Source organism: Sceloporus occidentalis, unplaced genomic scaffold (assembly GCF_023333645.1).
Source record: "Sceloporus occidentalis isolate IW3139 unplaced genomic scaffold, rSceOcc1.0.p SCAF_12, whole genome shotgun sequence".
Lineage (NCBI taxonomy): Eukaryota > Metazoa > Chordata > Lepidosauria > Squamata > Phrynosomatidae > Sceloporus > Sceloporus occidentalis.
Window position 1 is genome coordinate 14,872,930 of NW_028316992.1, and position 18,525 is coordinate 14,891,454.

Consider the following 18,525-nt stretch of genomic DNA (forward strand, 5'->3'; position numbering starts at 1 on the left):
GAGTAGGGCAACAAGGAAGATAAGAGTATGGAGAACAAAATAGGAGAGGCTGAAGGAGCTGGGCATGTTCAGCTAGGTGAAGAAAAGACTGAGAAATGAGATGATCGCATTCTTTAAATACCTAAAGGTTTGCCACAAAGAGGAGAGTGCAGGCTTGTTCTCTGCTGCCCTAGACTAGGTTTAATGGTTTTATGTTACAGGAGGATAGATTGTGACTGAACATTAGAAGGAACTTTTTGACAGCATGTGGTTCAGAAATGAAACCGACTGCCTAGAGAGGTGGTGAGGTCTCCTTCTCTGGATGTCTTCAAAAAGAAGTTGGACAGATGTTTGGTGGTGATGCTTTAGCTGGAGATCCTACACTGAGCAGGGGGTTGGCCAGGACGGTTACTCTATGATTCTTTGACTCAAACCCTTTTGGATATGAGCTATCTCTGCATGCTTAAAGACAGGTAAAGCATTTTGTTTGATTCCTACTCAAGTGTGCAGAGAAAACAACTGAGTCTTGTGGAGATGTAGTTCACAGTGGATCCAAAGTATGTGTCAAGGAGCTTCACTTTTTACCTGTGATTAAAAAAAAACAACCCAAACACCAGTACATGAACTGAGAAGCATAGATGCAACTTGGCAAGTGCATCTAGAATGCTGTATGCAGAGCCCATCAGAGCAAGACGTTGCATTAGGATTTGCGGTCTGTGGATGTTCTCCCCATCTTTTTTAACACATGTGCCAAGTACTCTGCCATCAGAAGTGAGTTTATATCCATGAAAGCTCATATCCATGAAAATAAAGACAAGTTAGCCTTAACTTCCTTCTAAAATGGTCTCAGACTGGATTATGTCTGCAATGTGTTTTGGATCTTACTCCCAGGTAGTTTTCGAAGGATCAGATCCTTAGTCAAGAGACTCAGAAGAACGACATCAGTGTACACTGCATCAAGGAAATGAGAAAACCACAGGAGAAAATCAGAAGGCAAATAACAAAAGGCCTTGCAATCCACAGTGAAACATGCTTTCTTCATAGGTGGTCCTTTTGTAAACAGATAGGCAAGTTAATACATTTGAGTTAATATATTCTCTCTGACAGGGCCAAGTGCTAATAGTTTTTTTCTTCTTAGACTACAACATTTCAAGCCACATATTTAAATTGCTTTAAATGGTCACCTTCACCCCCACAGGGGGAGAAAATGCTAGAAAGAAGACTGGACTAAATCCACCCTCAATTCTGCCTGTGAACATATTGGGGTTTCTGAATTACCACAGAAGGAATGTCTGGCCAGGAATATAAGTCCAAAGGAAAAATGGCAGCAGATGAGAGTTTTCTAGAAGTTGGACAAATAATATTTCCCAAATTATTCTAGCTGTGAGATAGAACAGCCACACCAATTAAATTTGGTGAAAGGAATAAGAAAGAGACTAGCTTTAGCAGGTTAACTAGACATGTTAATAATTGCCAGTCAAAATTGCTCAGTCAGCATCTACTAATCAACTCCAAACGATAAAGATTCTCTCAGAAAGACTGATCGTTCTTTGTTTCTTATACGACCCAGAAGAAAATGAGAAAAATAAAGGAAAGCCCTGGTGTATCATTTCATTTTAAATATGGTCCCTGCCTTTTAAAATTGTTCTGCTGTTTATCTGTTTATATATAACAATACATCTAAATATATGCGCTGATAAGTGCTTTCAATCTGCTATTGCTGCCACAATGTTTAACACCCACAGAACTCAGCCAGATACGTTTCTACCTAAAATGCTGCCTCTAGAATAATTCTGAAATTACCCCAACTTTGAATCCTTACCACTAGACAGGAAGCAGGATATGGCATTACAGCCATGAAAAAGTAGAAAGCCATTGTGACATCCCTGGTGCCAAGTAACACTTTCAAAACATATTGATCAGGAGATGTCTTATTTCTCCCATTTGATGACAGCTCTAGTCTTCTTTTCTAATTCAGAGAAGCAAGTGATGTTAACTTCAAGTTGCTTCCAGCAAGAGGGTAGCACCACTAGAATTAGAATACAAATTATTAATTCAGTTTTAATACAAAGGTGGGGTCCCAAACTTCCTTTCCAAGAGCTGACAACATAGTTGTTACCTCCTAGCAAGGTAAACGTCTTGCAAATACCCATTTTACCTTAAATCAGAGCAGTACTAGCATCTAGTTCACTAAAAGGAGACACTGTTTCCGTTTAGTGAAATCAGAGTATTGGTGTGGTATTGATTCAATGATAGATAAACCCTTTCAAACCAGAAAGGGATCACATGTGCTTCTCTACTTAGCAATAATGAAAAGTGCTCGGAAGAGAGAGGCATATATATTCTTCTTCAGAGCTCCCATTCCTATGTGTCAAGTGTGGGCCTATGTTGCTGAACTGCAGCTCCCAGTATCTCTCACCATCGGCTATCCTGGCTAAGGCAGATGGGAACTGCAGTACGTCAACTTCTGGAGGGTTGCAGTTTACCAACCCTGACAAAGGCTGATACATTAGTCCTACATACCTTGTCATATGCAAAGGGACAGATATGAGGATCTCACGATAGGAAGGAGAGGACAGTCAATCTACTCTGCTGTCCAAATGAATAGTAATGGGCTGCCTGTCCCACCATATTAGGCACATGTTAGGGTGGGTGCACTGAACTGTAATTCTGTCACAACAAAGCACTGGCAATCTTTCCTTTTGAAAAGCAAAAAAATAAGGGAGGGATTGAAGAAGTTTGGGGTAACAAGAAGTACAGAACTGAATAGCTCTTTCCCTCTCTCTGAGCATAAAATGCAACTTTCAATCCAGCAGTACAAAAACAACTTTGTGCCCTCAAGGTGTGAAGATCATATTGGGTCTGAAAATCCTAACTGAAAAGACAAAAACACAATGCCAAGCAGTAATGGTAATAAAGTAATCAGCATGCAACTGTGAGATACCCGCAGTATTGCTCAATGTGCAAATTAGTCTACAGTGGCTTGCATTTTGCTTCAGAACCACCTGTTGAATTGTGAGCAGACGGGCATAGTGTACCTCAGTTTTGATGGGCAGATTTCTGAAATGTCAGATCTATTTTCTTAAAAGGTATTTTCTTAACAGGTGGAAACTTCGGCTGTATAAGATTCCAGTGCTTAGCTTGAAATATGTAAACAACTAATATTGTTTCATAACTACCCCCCTCCAGTTATAAATGTCAACAGGAGCTCAACCATGTTAATGCAATCAACTTGGCAAAGTGTGGTGCTTTTTTTCCCTTTCTTTCTCGTGCAGAGATTCAATAGAACTAAATCTGTTTCTGACTTAGTTTGCTCCAGAATTTCAAAAGTTAAGAGGTACATCAAACTATACAATGGTACAACACTAATGAAAAAAACATTTGTGTTTTTTGCGGTGTGGACAGAAAACATCCAGGCGTAAAGTCACCAATGACAGCTCAATAGCTACCAAGTCATAGCTGACTTGTTAGATCAATATATGAAATGTTGTGAAACGTGATCCTTGATTTTTGGTTTGGGTAGTCTTTGCAAAAGTTTACGGCTGAGAGCAAAATGTAATCAGAACAGAAGCAACGCGATGAGGGCCTGGCGCACCTGAATTACCGTGAGCTTGAAACAGCATCAGCAGGTATGTGTCAATACACAAAGACACTTGGAAGCTGCTGCCTCTCTCATAGTCACTATTTTGTGTGGAATGTGCTATATTTACACACACACACCTGGTTGCTACTTTCTTCCTCAGTGATGGATGATAGAACAGTATCTTGTTTGCAGTGTTTTCTACCACACCACCAGTTGTAATGATGGAAGCTTTTCCGGTTCAGTGTTTCCAGTAGGACAATTCACACCTGTTAAATCTATTATCTGAATAAATTTGCAAAGCTCCTGAATAAATCAGTAAAATCTGCAATGGATCACCTTTCAGCTTGCAAACTGTGACATGTTAGATACAAATTAACAGTACTCAGGTTTGTTGTGTAGTAGGTTTCAAGCAGGTACAGATACAGGAATGTATTAAAGAAATGTAGCACAAAAATCAGCCTATCAATCCTGCCATTCTTTTCTTGAAAACATTTTCTGCATATGTAATTTAAAATGTTTCCCGTCCCTTGTTTTGTTATGTACCAGCCTTCCTTCATTTCTGATTTAATAACATTTTAGTATTTTATCTTCAAGGTACATTAAGATTTAGTTAGATTCAACCATTTTAAATGGATTTGTTGCCTTAAATATAATTACCATCCAAGCTGTGAAGATCAGTCCACCATGCATAGGGGTGAAGGACAGCTAGAGAGCAACCCTACTTAGGCTAAAAAGGAGGGTAAACATGCAGATACATGCTATTTTTCACCACTGTGCACTGGCTTCCTGCAAATGTGTAATGATGGTTGAATCAATACATATATGCACTTCAGGAACAACAGAAAATAATGGAGATACTGAGTGCACTGGATATTCAAAGGGCTCAGAGACTTTCCTGCATTAAGCTACTGTTATGGGAACAAGTCTATCTGAGCCTTGGCTTGCATGTTCCCCTAGCCTCTCCTCCTTCAGTGTAGCTGCAAGGAAAACGTTGGAAGATCTTGCTTCCCTTTTCAATTAACCCACACAATTATGCACAGTTACACCCAAATCCTACATTATGATTAACTATAATTATTGGAATTAATTATTAATTTACTGGAACAATCTAGCTCTCAAAGCTTAAATTTGAGAGCCATAAGCCTCAGACTACCCTGTTTGTTTCGGTTTAGAAAGAAGGATAAACTCTGGTCCAAAACACACTGCAGAAATAATCTAGTTTGAAGCCGCTTTAACTGCCCTGGCTCAGTGTTAGGGAATCCTGGGAATTGTAGTTTGTTGAATCACAAGAGCTCTCAGCGCTCCTGTACTGCAGCCACTCACTCAAAACCATAAGATTGCGAGTTCAAGACGAGCAAAAGGGCTCAAGCTCAACTCAGGCTTGCATCCTTCCGAGAAGGTCGCTAAAATGAGTATCCAGATTGATTGGGGCAAATTAGCTTCCAGTTGTAAACCGCTTAGACACTGCTTAGGCGGTATGAAGTAAATGAAACTTGTTTGTTTGTTTGTCTCTGACAGAGATGGCTCAATGTCTCACAAAACTACAGTTCCCAGAATTCCCTAGCACTGAGCCAGGGCAGTTAAAGCAGTGTTGGACTGGATTATTTCTTTAGTGTGTTTTGGACTTAGTAAAAAATGAAACTGAAAGCTTTCAGGCTTTCCCTTGTTGCCATTTGAGCAGTGTTGCCAATTTCCGGGGAATTTAATTAATTTCTTTCTGGGGATTTTGACTGAATAATAATAAATATTGGGGAATTCCGGGGATTTTGGAAAAACATTCCGGGAATGTATCTTCGAGGCTTGTTGGCAACACTGCATCTGAGGTAGAGTACTCTGAGACTAAGGCTCTCCAAGGGTCATACTTGTATCAGGCCCAAGTGCATCCATCCTGTAAATGGTTGGAAAAAAGTTGGCTCAAAAATTCCACTGGGAATATTTTTACTTTCCATTAAGTTATATCTGCTGTCTCTTTGTGCTTAGATAGAACCTTTGACTTGTGAACTGTTCCAAGCAGGGGTGGGACTCAGGCAACCTTCCAGAGGATGTTGGATTTCAGCTCCCAGTGTTCTTCACCAAATGACTATACTGGCTAGGGCTACTTACAATTGTAGTTCATCAGCATCTGGAGGGCCACATGATTCCCACCCCTACCTTAAAGGGCTTCCCTGTTTTCTATGACTTCTCTGATCTAATGGAGAGACCCAATACATGCAAAGACTGGAATTCTCTATTGATTTGACAGGTGAAATCCAATAAAGAGATTAGCAGTTGAATCTGAGTATGCAAATCTGCTTTCAGTTAGAGCAAAAACATGCAGATAGGTTAAATTCTAGGTACATGGAACAGGACCCATGATACCTACTCTGGAGATAGCTGGACAAGATTTTACATGTTACTAGTAGCACATGGGTAAGGGTCTCAAGCAGAAATAAACAATGCATTTGTAACTACAGTCTAAGGCACCGCTGGTACCACTGGGGAGTTCAGGAGCAGGCAAAGTGCCCACATCTAATCTACAATCACCCTGTACTGAGTATGGAGCTTGCGTTCTGGAAGAAATCCCAATTTCTAGGTGCACATGTTAGCATATGGCTCTCCCTAGGTACAATGAAGCATTTCCTCTCTACAGTGACTTGGAATAATATGCTAAGTCTCTATATAGGTCTCAGTTAAAAGCCAAAAAGAGAAAGCAGCAAAGTTTTTTTGTGAAATCCTCAACAGGATGTAACTGACCCTTTTGTCCCTATGTATGACAGTGGTAGAAAGAAGAGATGACGAAAGAATAAAGCAGTGTATATTATTTCACAGCAAAAGAGATCCATTTGAGTGTTTTAGCATGTTACATGTGAGGCGTAATAGGAATGTGAATTACTGACTTACTAGGAACTTGAAACGCGGTACAGGCATAAAGCTGCAAATGCTCTAAGATGGAGAGCCACTTCTCCAGTTGTCAGGAACTGTAATACAAGACTTGTAATTGCATTTGCTTATATGGACTGCTATACATTTCTATGCTTGTCTAAATGTGCATCTATACGTAAGTTGGCTTCTAGTGAGGAGAAGGGGTTGTGGAGGAAATTAGTCTTAAATACAGTTCACCAAACACCTTTCTAAGCTGGAAATGGCCTGCAAATGCCAATGCATCAATACCTTGTCCAGACTATGCCTGTGGCTTTTAGGCAGCAGTGTCACCTTTGCTATTTTAAAATCCGCTTTTCATTTTGAGCCCTAAAAATAAATAATTACACACTTCTAACAATAAATGCAAAAAGGACAGGAAATATTTCAAGTAAACTACATTTGGCTTAAGATCAGCTGGCTCACTACAGACTTCACAAATGCCATTTCACCTTCAATATTCTTACATTCCAATATCCCTTTGGCCCCAGCTATTCAAAAACCAAATGGCGAATAGCAGACAACTTCTTTCAGTGAACAATTCTGCCCTTCTGCCCTGGCAGCCCCTTACGTTGCCTTGCAAGCGTTCATTCCACAGCTTGGAAAAGGATCTGTGCAGGTTTGCCAGTGTTCTGCCTCCGAGTCATGTGTTCTGATAGGACAGTTCAAACATGTTGCAAGCCTCTTCCAGGCTCTCATCCATGTTGAGCCTTCGCCAGAAAGATTTCTGCTTCATCTGCAGCTCCCTTCGCACACATCTGGGGCATGGGACAGCCTTTACCTTGCATTCGGAATGGAAGACAGCCCCACAGCTCTCGCACCTATGGGCACAGAAGTCAGATATTAGTAGAGTCAGGGTTCTAGTTTCTCTTGCTGCTACCCAGAGACTTATTTGGACTAAAAACCAATGACCATGCTGGGCTGGGAGATGCTAGAAGTGGTAGTACAAAAAGTAACTTTTGCAACTTCTGTTTCTCCTAACTCTTGAAAGCCAGTCTCCTACATGCCGCAATCCTGCATGCAATCGCTGAAGTCAATAGGGTTTAAGCTACCTCATGACATGCAGAATTGCAGCTGTTAGCATAGGCTGAATCTCAAAGCCTCTTACAGTTTTTACACGCTTAACTTAAACATGTCATTCCATTCTTCACTAGACTGGGACACATGTGGGCAACCCAAGCCAGCGCCTAGATGACAGCCAAAGAAAACAGGGGTGACTTTAAAATTTTAAATCATCCACATTTGACACTAATGCTGACTTTATCAAGTAATTCCCCTTTCATTAGTGATTTACTATTCCTTGGGAATTGCAGGGACTAATGATTGATGAGAGTGTCATTTTGCATTCATTCATGGCCTCTCCCTTTCCCTCTTTTGATCATTCTCCTCAGTCAACTGGAGAATGTAAAAGCTTATCAGGAATTTCTGTTGAAATGGACGCCTGAAGGATTATGGAAGAGTGAAGCACACCTGCCGTTGCTACCCAGATACATTAAATTAGGGGGCAGGGTGGGAGGAAAGAAGATTAATGATTTTAAAATTATGAGTAAATACATCACTCAAGCAATTTGCAAAAAAAGAAAGGGAAAAAAAGCCCCCAAACCATCAGTAATCAACTTGTTCCTTGATAAAATGAGCACAGGAAAGGAATAATGAGACCATTACAGCTGTTATGGTTCTTTAAATGTTTTGTGTTGTTTGAATTAACTGTATTTTACATTTTATTCTTTTAAACGTTTGGGGAACTACTATTGGGAGGCTGGGGTTTGAACAGTAGTACAGAAATATTTCAAATAAATAGATGTGTTATGTCACATTGGGATGAATAAAGTGTGAACAATACATTTTGTAGGCTTCACTTAAAATCCCATCACCATTTATTGTTCCAGGCCCCCTCATGTTCCACAAACCATTTCACAATTAACCTACACTTCAGCTTTCAAATTAAGGCTCAAGAAACACAGAGCAGTTGTACTGAAAAGAAAATTAGTTATGCCGCAAGAGTAGCTGCCTTGAGTTCCTGTACAGGGAGGAAGGTGGGATATAAATAAATAAACAACAACAACAACAACAATAATAATGATGAAATTTGACATGCAAGAATGAAAAATATAGAAAGCTTTAAGGATTTTTAGATAATGATATTTTTGTTGCATTTTGGGCTTGTTTTTGTTTTTTTTAATTTGTGATTTTTTGGTGCAAAAAAAGTGGTATGGAGCAATGGGAGGAATTCTGTAAAGGCTCTTTACACAAAACGTGGTGTTTTATGCAAAACGTTGGGGTTTTGTGACAGAAAATATTTTTTCTACAAAAAACCCTTGTAGAATTTTCACCAAAAGCAGTCCCCAAAATGCAATAAACAACAACATTTGACAGCTTTTCTTAATGGGATGTCTTGACATATTGAGACACTGTTTTCTCATCAAGGACAGGCACATTTACAAATGCTCTTTAAAACTCTATGCACAAATGTAGTGCTCATGCTGATTTAGAAATAACTATCGAGTGTAAAGGTGTTCCTTTTTGACTTGTACAAGTACTGGATTTTGGCCTTCTTCAGTGACACCAATTGATCTCGTACGGAATGAACTTTTTCAGACAAAGCCGTGCTCACCAATGGCAAACTGGGCATCGTCACAGTGATGTACACTGAGACAAAAAGTCCTAATTAGATATACACTGCTTGTCTGCCTTGGATGTGGCTGACCAGGGAAATAATCTTTGGGTTGTCACGAACAGCTCAGTGCAAATTGAAAATAAAACTACCAATATTGCAATGTATTTACATAAACCTATGGTGTAACCATACTTAGAACACCATAGGCAGTTCTGGGTATCACATGCCAAAAAGACAGTGTAGAAAAAAGGAAAAAAATGCAGAAAAGAGCAACTCTTATTATCAAATAGCTGGAGCAACTTCTCATGAGGAACGTTTCCAACACCAGTGTGCAAAGAAGAGAAGTGGATGATGACACAAGTGCAGACTGTAAAGGATCAGTCAGTGAAGCTGAATGGGACAAGGCTCAGGTGACAGCGGCTGGCTTCCTGTTAGTTAGTCCCATTGCTGTTGTGTGCCTTCAAGTCGATTTTGACTTATGGCAATCCTAAAGCAAACCTATCATGGGGTTTTCTTGGTAAGATTTGTTCAGAGGGGGGTTGTCTTTCCTCTGAGGCTGAGACAGTGTAAATTGCTCAACATCACCCAGGAGGTTTCCATGCTCTCCAGAATCCTAGTTCAGTGTTCAGACCACTATACTACACTGGCTCTCCATTGAATTTTGAATTAGTCCCATAGACCCATTCAAAACAATTGTTGAGTGGGGACTCAACATGTACACAGATTCCATTGATTCAATGGGTCCATTCTAGTCAGAACTGACAAAAGGACTTAGAACAGTGAATTCCATACTTAAAGTAGCCAAAGATGGCCACCATTCTGGACAATGTTAAAAGAAAATTTTAGGCACCAGTTATGAATGCTTAAAATGGAACCACACTAATCACACAGATTAAAAGTCTGTATTCTGCAAATAGTATTCCTCTATAAACTGTGTTATTGCCAATCCGCATTGCAAACACATGAGTTATAGCAGAACTTACTTTATTTGGGACACTGTAACAGAGAATTCTGAACTAGTTCTCCTTTGTTCTTATCCAGTAGGCTCTTGCATTTTTGCTGTGTGAAGGAATCTTTATTATTGACAATCCTAGCAAAAAACAGTAGCAACTATAGGTTGAGGGAAAGGAATATGGCATTTCAACACTTCATAAGTTTTGTGTTGCAGAATTTTATTATAGTCCATGGGGGAGAAGTCAAGGGGGAAAAGAAAGCCACACCTAGAGGAGTTTTGTCCCTTCGTTTCCGATTTATGGTGACCATAAGGCAAACCTATTCTGGGGTTTTCTTGACAAGGTTTGTGCATAGGGAACTTGCCTTTGCCTTTTTCTGAGGCCAAGTGAGGATGGCTTGCCTAAGCTCACACAGTGAGTCTCCATGGCTGAGCAGGAATGCTTAAATATTACACCACATTGGCTCAACACACCTAGAGTTGCCAAGTGAAATAAGAGGGACAGGGTAACTATTCCTTTAACAATTTTGTAGAAGAGGGAATTTCAGCAGGTGTTGCTTCCTTGACCCCACCTAAGTGCACCTGAAGCTTCTGGCTGCAGTCTAATGCACAGCAGGATTTCTATAGAGAGTCACAAAGAAATAGGTTCTCAGAATTTCAGCCAATGCCCACTTTTCTGCCACCTTTTCTTCTCTTGCCCAAGGCTACTCCCCCCTAGGATTCCACCTGCCCCCTTTCTAAACATCCCTGAGGGCAAAGAGATGCCCTTGTGCTGGGAAAAAGGGTGTTCCAAGGACACATCTGTTCTGATATTTATTCACCAAAGAGGCTCAATATGAATATTCCTTTATTCTCTTCTTCTCAGATCTCTTTGTGAGGCATAAATACAATGGCATTGTGGAGAAAGCATCTGTTGCTTTGAAAATGACACTGAGCAAAACCTTTAAACAAGCAGCGACAGACTCATTCCTGGGCAGTCTTGTTTAGCTTTCCAGGCTTACAAAAGGGTGAAAAAGGGTGGGACACTGTCTGGCTTATTCATACAGTGTTGATGCTGGAAGCACCTTTGAACCTCTAAAGCAGTGATTCCCAAACTTTGGTCCTCCAGGTGTTTTAGACTTCAGCTCGCAGAAACCCTAGTCAGCTTGACCAACAGTCAGGGATTCTGGGAGCTGAAGTCCAAAACATCTGGAAGACCAAAGTTGGGGAACAACTGCTCTAAAGTGAACATCTTCACTTCTTCTGTCACAGCTAGACATGCAAAGTCCTGGGACAATTTGAAGGGGAAAGTCTTTTTACCTCAAGAAAAATTAGGGAAAAATGAGATTATGGAATATTTTCCATAATAACAAACTGTGTAAGACAAGATGTTCATATATTTATTGCCCCCCCCCAAATATTTTCTAAAAACTAGGTGAGCGGATGGCTTTTATGTCAGACTGTTTACAGTATCAGATCATTCTTGCTTTATATTTCTTAGTTCTTTTCATGGAAAGGAGGGTGTTATGTCTATTTCAGACTATGCAAAACTAGTCAAGACAAGATTTCCCCCCCTCTTTTGCTAAAGTGCAGGGGGGGGGGGGATCTTGCCTGCTCCTCAGACTGGCAAATGCAAGACATTTGAGTTACTTTTTGTTGGAGGAAACATCTCTCTTGGGCCTAAAATGGCCCAGAGGGGACCAAAAACATGACAAAATGGCCCACCATTTTGTCATGTTCGTAACACCTGGGGCCCATATATATATATATATATATATATATATATATATATATATATTCAGAAGGAGGTATGGTAGGAATGCAAGATCCTCTAGGGCAGTATAGCTCCTTAGCCCTGCAAAATTGTCCAGCCCTGTCATACAGTAGCAGAGCACTGTCATTCCTAGTTCTGCTTCCCATTCCTAATTCCCTTTTTATGAGAATGAGTACTTATGTCTGCTTGACGTTATGGAGGGAGGACAAGAGAGGGTAAAATTATTTTCTTTCTTTTACTAATGTTGATGGTCCCTTCTATTCTTATTATACAGCCAGCCCTCTGTATCCACGGATTCCTTATCCATGGGTTCAAACTTTTGCAGTTTAAAAATATTAACAAAATATATAAATTCCAAAAAGCAAACCTAGATTTTGCCATTTTATATAAAAGACATCATTTTACTATCCACTGAATTTAATGAGACTTGAAAGTCCAGGAATTTTGGTATCCATGTGGGGTCCTGGAACCAAACCCCAGTGGATACCAAGGGCCCACTGTATTTTATATGCTCCTAATAAACCTGCAAAGCCAAAGAAGTTGCTTATAAATCTGGTAAATTTTAGCTCCATTGCAGTTCAAAACCTTTTAGCTCCATTTGTAACAACAGATAAGTAAATTCAAATTATAATCATTACCTGAAAAAGCACTTATAATATACCAAACATGATTATTTTACACCAAAAAAAAATTACACATGATATATTTCATGTTTCTAAAGTAAGAAGATGACTTTATCTGTAAATGATACGAATATCACTTTTGTTTCAGTCTTTATGAACATTTTTGGGTTTTTATTTCTTAAAAATAAAATACAAAGGAAAGTGTTCACTTCCATGTGGCTTAAAATTTTCCAGAAATTTTACATCTCCAATCTAGACAACTGTAAATACTTTTCTTTATCCTCGTGCTCTAAGCTAGTTTCCCACTGTTTTATCTCTGAATGTTTGTTTTTTCCTTCCTCAAAATAGTCAAGGTCCAAGGACAGACTTCATTTTAAAGCAAATTCTATTTTCGGAGAGAAACTCTTTGGCTCCGGGGACCTCTGCTTGCTACGTTGTGATCTTGGACAACTTTGCAACAGCACCTCATATGCCTGGTGAAGTGTTTAACATTGAGGGCATTTCCATACTTTAAATCTGAGACCAAAGCCCTATTGACCAGGCAGACCCTGTATCCTCGGTGACTCTCCAAGTATTTGTGACCCACTGGGAAATGAGGTCCTTGTGTTACCTTAATGCTGCAACAAGATAAATACAGTCAGCCCTTCTTATACACGTTTTTTATACACGGATTCAAGCATCCATGGTTTGAAAATGATTTTAAAAAGTACAGTATAAATTTCAACTATCAAACCTTTTTTATAAGGGATACCATTTTGCTATGTCATTATATTTTAATGGGACTTGAGCATCCACGATTTTGTTATTCATGGGGGATTTTGAAACCAAACCCCAATGTATAACAAGGGTCCACTGTATACCCAATTTAACTTTATTTATATCTCTTTCTGCTATTATTTTAGATTTATCTATGTTACCCTTGGCATGGTTCACCCTGTGCTTTTATACTTTGAAGATCCCTACTGCACAGAGCAACCACGGCCCTGCCTTGCCATTTCCCCAACACTCTCCCTGCTCCTTAACTCTAACCTCCATCCTCATCCTGTCCTTCCCTACCTCTGTTATTTCTTTTTCAAAACAGTGCATTGGCCCAAATGCTAGCAGGCTGGTATACGCCTCCCCCTTAAAATATATGTCGTAAAATGCAATTTGCATGATTTACCTGTGGCCATTTTTCTTGGCTAACTTCCCCCATTTTAATGACGTTTAGCATATCGACTCTGTGAAAGGACTCTGTGGTTCGTGATTCACAGGGCATACATGCACACAGTGGATTTCCACAGAGGCGATTAAAAATTAGTGACCACATTGTATTTAAGAGGATTTCTTAGCATGGCAGTTAATGGGCCACATGAACCTATTCTTTCATTTTCTATATGTTCTGCTGTCATGAATTTACAAAAAAAAATTGCCTTGTCTTGTGAACCATTGCATGTGAAAAAAGGTTTGTTCACAGGCACAGGTGCTAAAATGTAAAGGACAGCTAGACAAAGGGGCCTTGATGGCTGAACAGTAACTTCAGGGATAAGATGGTTGTGTTGTAACCTGGGATAAGGTTGTTGTGTTGTAACTTCAGGGATAAGGTCCTTGTATCGTTCTAGAGATCAGAAGCCCAAGAAATCAGCAATCTGCAACAAGGTCTGAAGAGCAGGAGACAGCAAGCACCCCTGGCTGACAACAGAGAATGGCCAAGCTCCCAAAATGGCAGTGAATGTGTGATCTAGGCAGGCAAAGGTTCAGAAACAGAAGCTCCTATGAAGGAAAATGAAGAGCAGGAGTGTAGTGTGGCAGGCAGAGTCTCCTCATTGGGAAAGAAATTGCTTAGACTGAGCAGGCCCTGAAGTGGATGCTCCACAGGGCCAGATGGACTATCTACCTATCACCCTATGGGCTGCAAGGGTGGATCACTAATGCTATGGAAATGACACCTCTGGGTGATACACTTCAGTGGGTGGATGACATCAGGAACAGATAGGGTAAGGTGCCTGCCACTGTCCCAGTTCAAGAATGCTAGTGCCTTATAGTATGTCCCCACTACTGGACACGATGAGAAACCACTTCACTAAGAAACTGGGAACAAAGATTTCCCAACACTGACCAGCAAAGTAACCTGGGATTTCCTCTCCCTAAATATTTAGCTGTATCTGCATTCCTAAGGAAGAACTCTGTTTTAAAGAAGTATTTGCTGAACCATGTGAGTGACAAAGCTCAGTCCTGAAAGCTTTGCAAACATTACACAATGATGCCTTTAAAGCCTATGCAAACTGCTGTTAATATGCATAAGCATATAAAGAGTGCCATTCTCGTACTACACTGAATGTAGCAGTATAATGTACAACTACTGCATGATACACTTACCACTGAGCTTCAGGGAAGCAAGGCTTAACTAAACCAGAGAATACTATTACCAACAGGCTCAGGGCCTTTTTTTGTTGGTTTAGCCAAGCTATTGCCCTAAGACACATTATATAATCTAGAAGACTCTTTCCTTCATGTCTGCTGTTTTTGTTGTGTGCCTTCAAGTCATTTCCAGTGTGTGGAGCTTCTAAGGCAAATCTATTGTGGAGGTTTTCTTGGCAACGTTTTTTCAGAGGAGGTTTTCCCCTGCCTTCCTCTGAGGATGAGAGAGTATGACTTGTCCAAGGTCACGCAGTGGGTTTGCACGGCCGAGCAGGAATTCGAAACCTGGTCTCCCAGCGTCCTAGTCCTGCACTCCAAACACAACACCATGCTGGCTACTTTCTTACATCCAACTTGAATTTTACTATTTTTATTTTCCATTCAAACTCCTGAAAGGCTCAACACCTAGAAGACAAAGAAGGGGAAATATTTCAACAGCAACAAATGCAAAACCAAACAAAATGGGAAGAGGGGGGAGAGAGAGAGGAAAGAATGTGCAAGCCTTCTCCATCAGTGTTAAGACAGCAAACTTGGGGTTTAGGCAGTGTTGGGCAGGATGTCAGGAGCCTGCCAGGCACAGCCCACAAACCCCTGCTAATTAAGTGAAATGATTGTGTTTGTTTTGGAACCATTTGGCCAACAAAGGAATGTGTCACGCTGATTAGCAAGAAAAGGGTATGTAATATTTGTGTATTCAAAGCCAGATGAGTGCATTATCCAGGTATTTGCTCTGTTTGCTCAAGGACTGACAAAAAGAAAGGGGGGGGGGGAGAGGAGAGAAAAGAATGCTAAGCAAACAGGCCAGTGCAAATGGAAACGCCAGCTCTTGAAGGAGGGGTGTCCTCTTGCTTTGAGATTTATCTTCCCGGAGAAGGACAGCAGACAGACTGGCCTTGACAAATCACATCTGAAAACACACCCACAGAAAAACCATTTTTTCCCCTCCAGAAATTGTCCTCTTCACCAACGCCTAGGAGGATTCCATGACACTGTCAGGACGGTTAAATCATTTGGTCTGTCTCCTTTCCTCCCTATCCGGCCTATGGACATGTCTTACCAAGGCTGCCCTCAGAGATTCATTGCTTTGCATTCTCCTCCTTGATAGACGTGTTTCTTGTTTTGCAACCAAAAGTTCAAGGCACTGGCACACAAGCCACAGAATGCATCCACCACAGTGCAGACATTAGTAATTCAAGAAAGTTGGGGATGGGGAAGATCTTTCACACAAACAACTCTTCCTCGGGGCACTTTACTGCCGGAATGTTTCAATTGTTGCACCTTTCTGACTATAGGCTAATAATTCAGTTTTTAGTTTTAGTTCTAAGTTCAATTTTTAAAAGACAAATGAGCTGCTTTCATTTTGATTTAAGTTTAGCAGAGCTGAATATAGGTATGTGGTAGGACAGTAGCAAAGATGATAGCACCACTACACTCACCAAAAAACAGATTAGTTAATATTTATTTTCATCTTGATTCTGGGCCAAAGCATTAGAAAACTTTTTTTTAAACACCAAAACATTTACCAGTTCATGCGTGTATGTGAAAGGCACTCAATATTGCAGACTTAACAAGTTCATCCTTCTACTGCTATAAAAATATGAACAATTATTAATGAAAACTGCTTAGATACCTTAGATACCAAAACATCAATTATAACACAGGCAGACATTAAATAGGGAAGATGGGAAAATATCTGTCTGATAAAACGTAAACGTCTTCATCTATTTTGGGAGCTAATGTCAATGCAAAAGTCTCAGTTTGTTAGTGCTGTTAGTATCACACACAACTGTGTATTGTTTTTACTATCACAACACACTAACAGAGCTACCCCTCTGGAATTTTGTTACCAATGCTTGGGTAAGACAGCACTTTCTAGAAACGTGCAAAATACCTGGAAAGAAAACCATTGTAAAAACCGTATCTACTTGAGAGAGAATATACATAATTAGGCATCAGGGATGGAAGCCAATCTGCCTTATTTTTAACACTGTCCCATTGCAAGTGCTTACAATACAGACTATAAAGATCACCTGAAAATGTACATAAATGGGGTGGCAGAAATTTTCAGGTGATCTTTATAGTCTATATTATAAGCACTTTACAACTGGGACAGTGGGGCTTTGGAGTAATGATGAGGGCTGAAAAAGTGAGGACTGGGGATTGCATACAGGCGGTGGACCACATTTTCCCCAGTCCTAAACATGGAGTTGGGATCTTAATATCAGAAGAACAAGAATATAAGATCCCTACATGAGCAGACCAAAGGATTGCCTTGTCTAACATCCTGAATAGTGGCCCTGAACTTCTCCCAAGTGGCCCCCCAAAAGACAGGAGAGCAAAAGGGACCCTCTCCATTCCCCAGCAACTGGCTCTGAGAGCTGTATTACCACAGAAGCTGGGAGGTAACAAACATCCTACTGATACATTGACATTTGAGATAATAGACGTATTTGCACCTGCCAGGTAGTCCTCCCACTATCTCATCCCAAATTATTCCATCCCACAACTGAATTTATATTCTACCCTAATATGAAATGTACAAATTTAGAGTGAGTAGGGATACCATGATTTGTTTTGTTGTTGACAGAGAGAGTGCTATTTTTAATTCAATAATTTCTTTAACAGACCCAAATTCAAAATCTTGCCCATGTGTCCATCTTAGACAGAGAGCATATTTTAAAATGAAACAAGGCATCACAGTAGCATTCCCTCTCCAGTCACTGTTGCTCCATACTAGCAAAAGTAAATTATACAGTTTATATATTGGGGAAATATTTAAATTTTTGTTTTTAGTTGAACTAAAAGAAATACTCCTCTTAACTGGCTTTTTTTTTGTAAAAAAATGTTATATTCAATTCAGTGTGCTACTGAACCACTACTCTATGAGTATTAGGTATTGTTTTGTAAGTAATTTGATCATATCAAAATTAGCAAATTGGTTAATTAGCAAACAAAGACCATTTTATCCAGGTAGAATATTGGCACTGGCTGCTGAGGAATGCATAGTTGCTGTATTTTTTTATTAATGAGTCTGTAAATCAGAAGTGTTTAACATTACAATTGTTTTAATTGCATTTTGATATTATACTTTTTGAGTTTTTATTAATCTTGTGTGCTTAGATCCCAGTTCTGGGGGAAAGGCAGACATTAAATAAGTAAATTAATTCCTGGCAGGTACTAGGGGAATATCAAAATCAGATATAACTGCTCAGATATAACTCTGAAAACTTTTTCACGCTCTTCAAACACTTTTTAGATTTTAGAACTTAGGTGTGGTTTGGTCTGTGGATTAAAAATTCACAGACCAATAAAAATCCAGTACACATTAAAAATCCAGATTATTCTGCAGGCAAACTACATAAAAACAGTACTGATAAGCAGTTATGTTGTTAGGTATTTCTAGACTTTGTACTCCATTGTCTTACAGGGCATCTCTATATAGTAATGTATATTATATAGATGGCACACCTCCTTCCCTGGGAAGACCAAGGCCAGTAAGCTTTTTTCTATCAATTATTTTGCATCCTGTCATTTCCCTAAACAATCATTTTCAGACATTTATATCCTAGATAGGCTTAATATTAGTTCTTATGACTTTTCCTTCACCACTTTCCTTGACTGAGCTGTTATATGCAAGTGATCTCTTTGCTTTGTTACGTAATATTACATATTTATGTTGCACACTTCATTTAAGCTATGTACAGGGCTTTGACTTCGCCA

At 39.8% G+C, this 18,525-nt stretch overlaps 1 protein-coding gene across 2 annotated transcripts in view; it reads right to left on the reverse strand.

Annotated features, from left to right (window-relative positions):
• Positions 1–2,326: 2,326 nt before the first annotated feature.
• LOC149305323 (pleckstrin homology domain-containing family M member 3-like) overlaps positions 2,327–18,525 on the reverse strand; it is a 99,349-nt gene continuing 83,150 nt past the window's right edge. For both annotated transcript variants that reach the window (XM_089477869.1, XM_089477870.1), the window contains one exon: positions 2,327–7,281. In XM_089477869.1, coding sequence (XP_089333995.1) covers positions 7,104–7,281 — 178 coding nt within the window. In that variant the 3' untranslated portion in view covers positions 2,327–7,103. The remainder of the gene's footprint in view (positions 7,282–18,525) is intronic.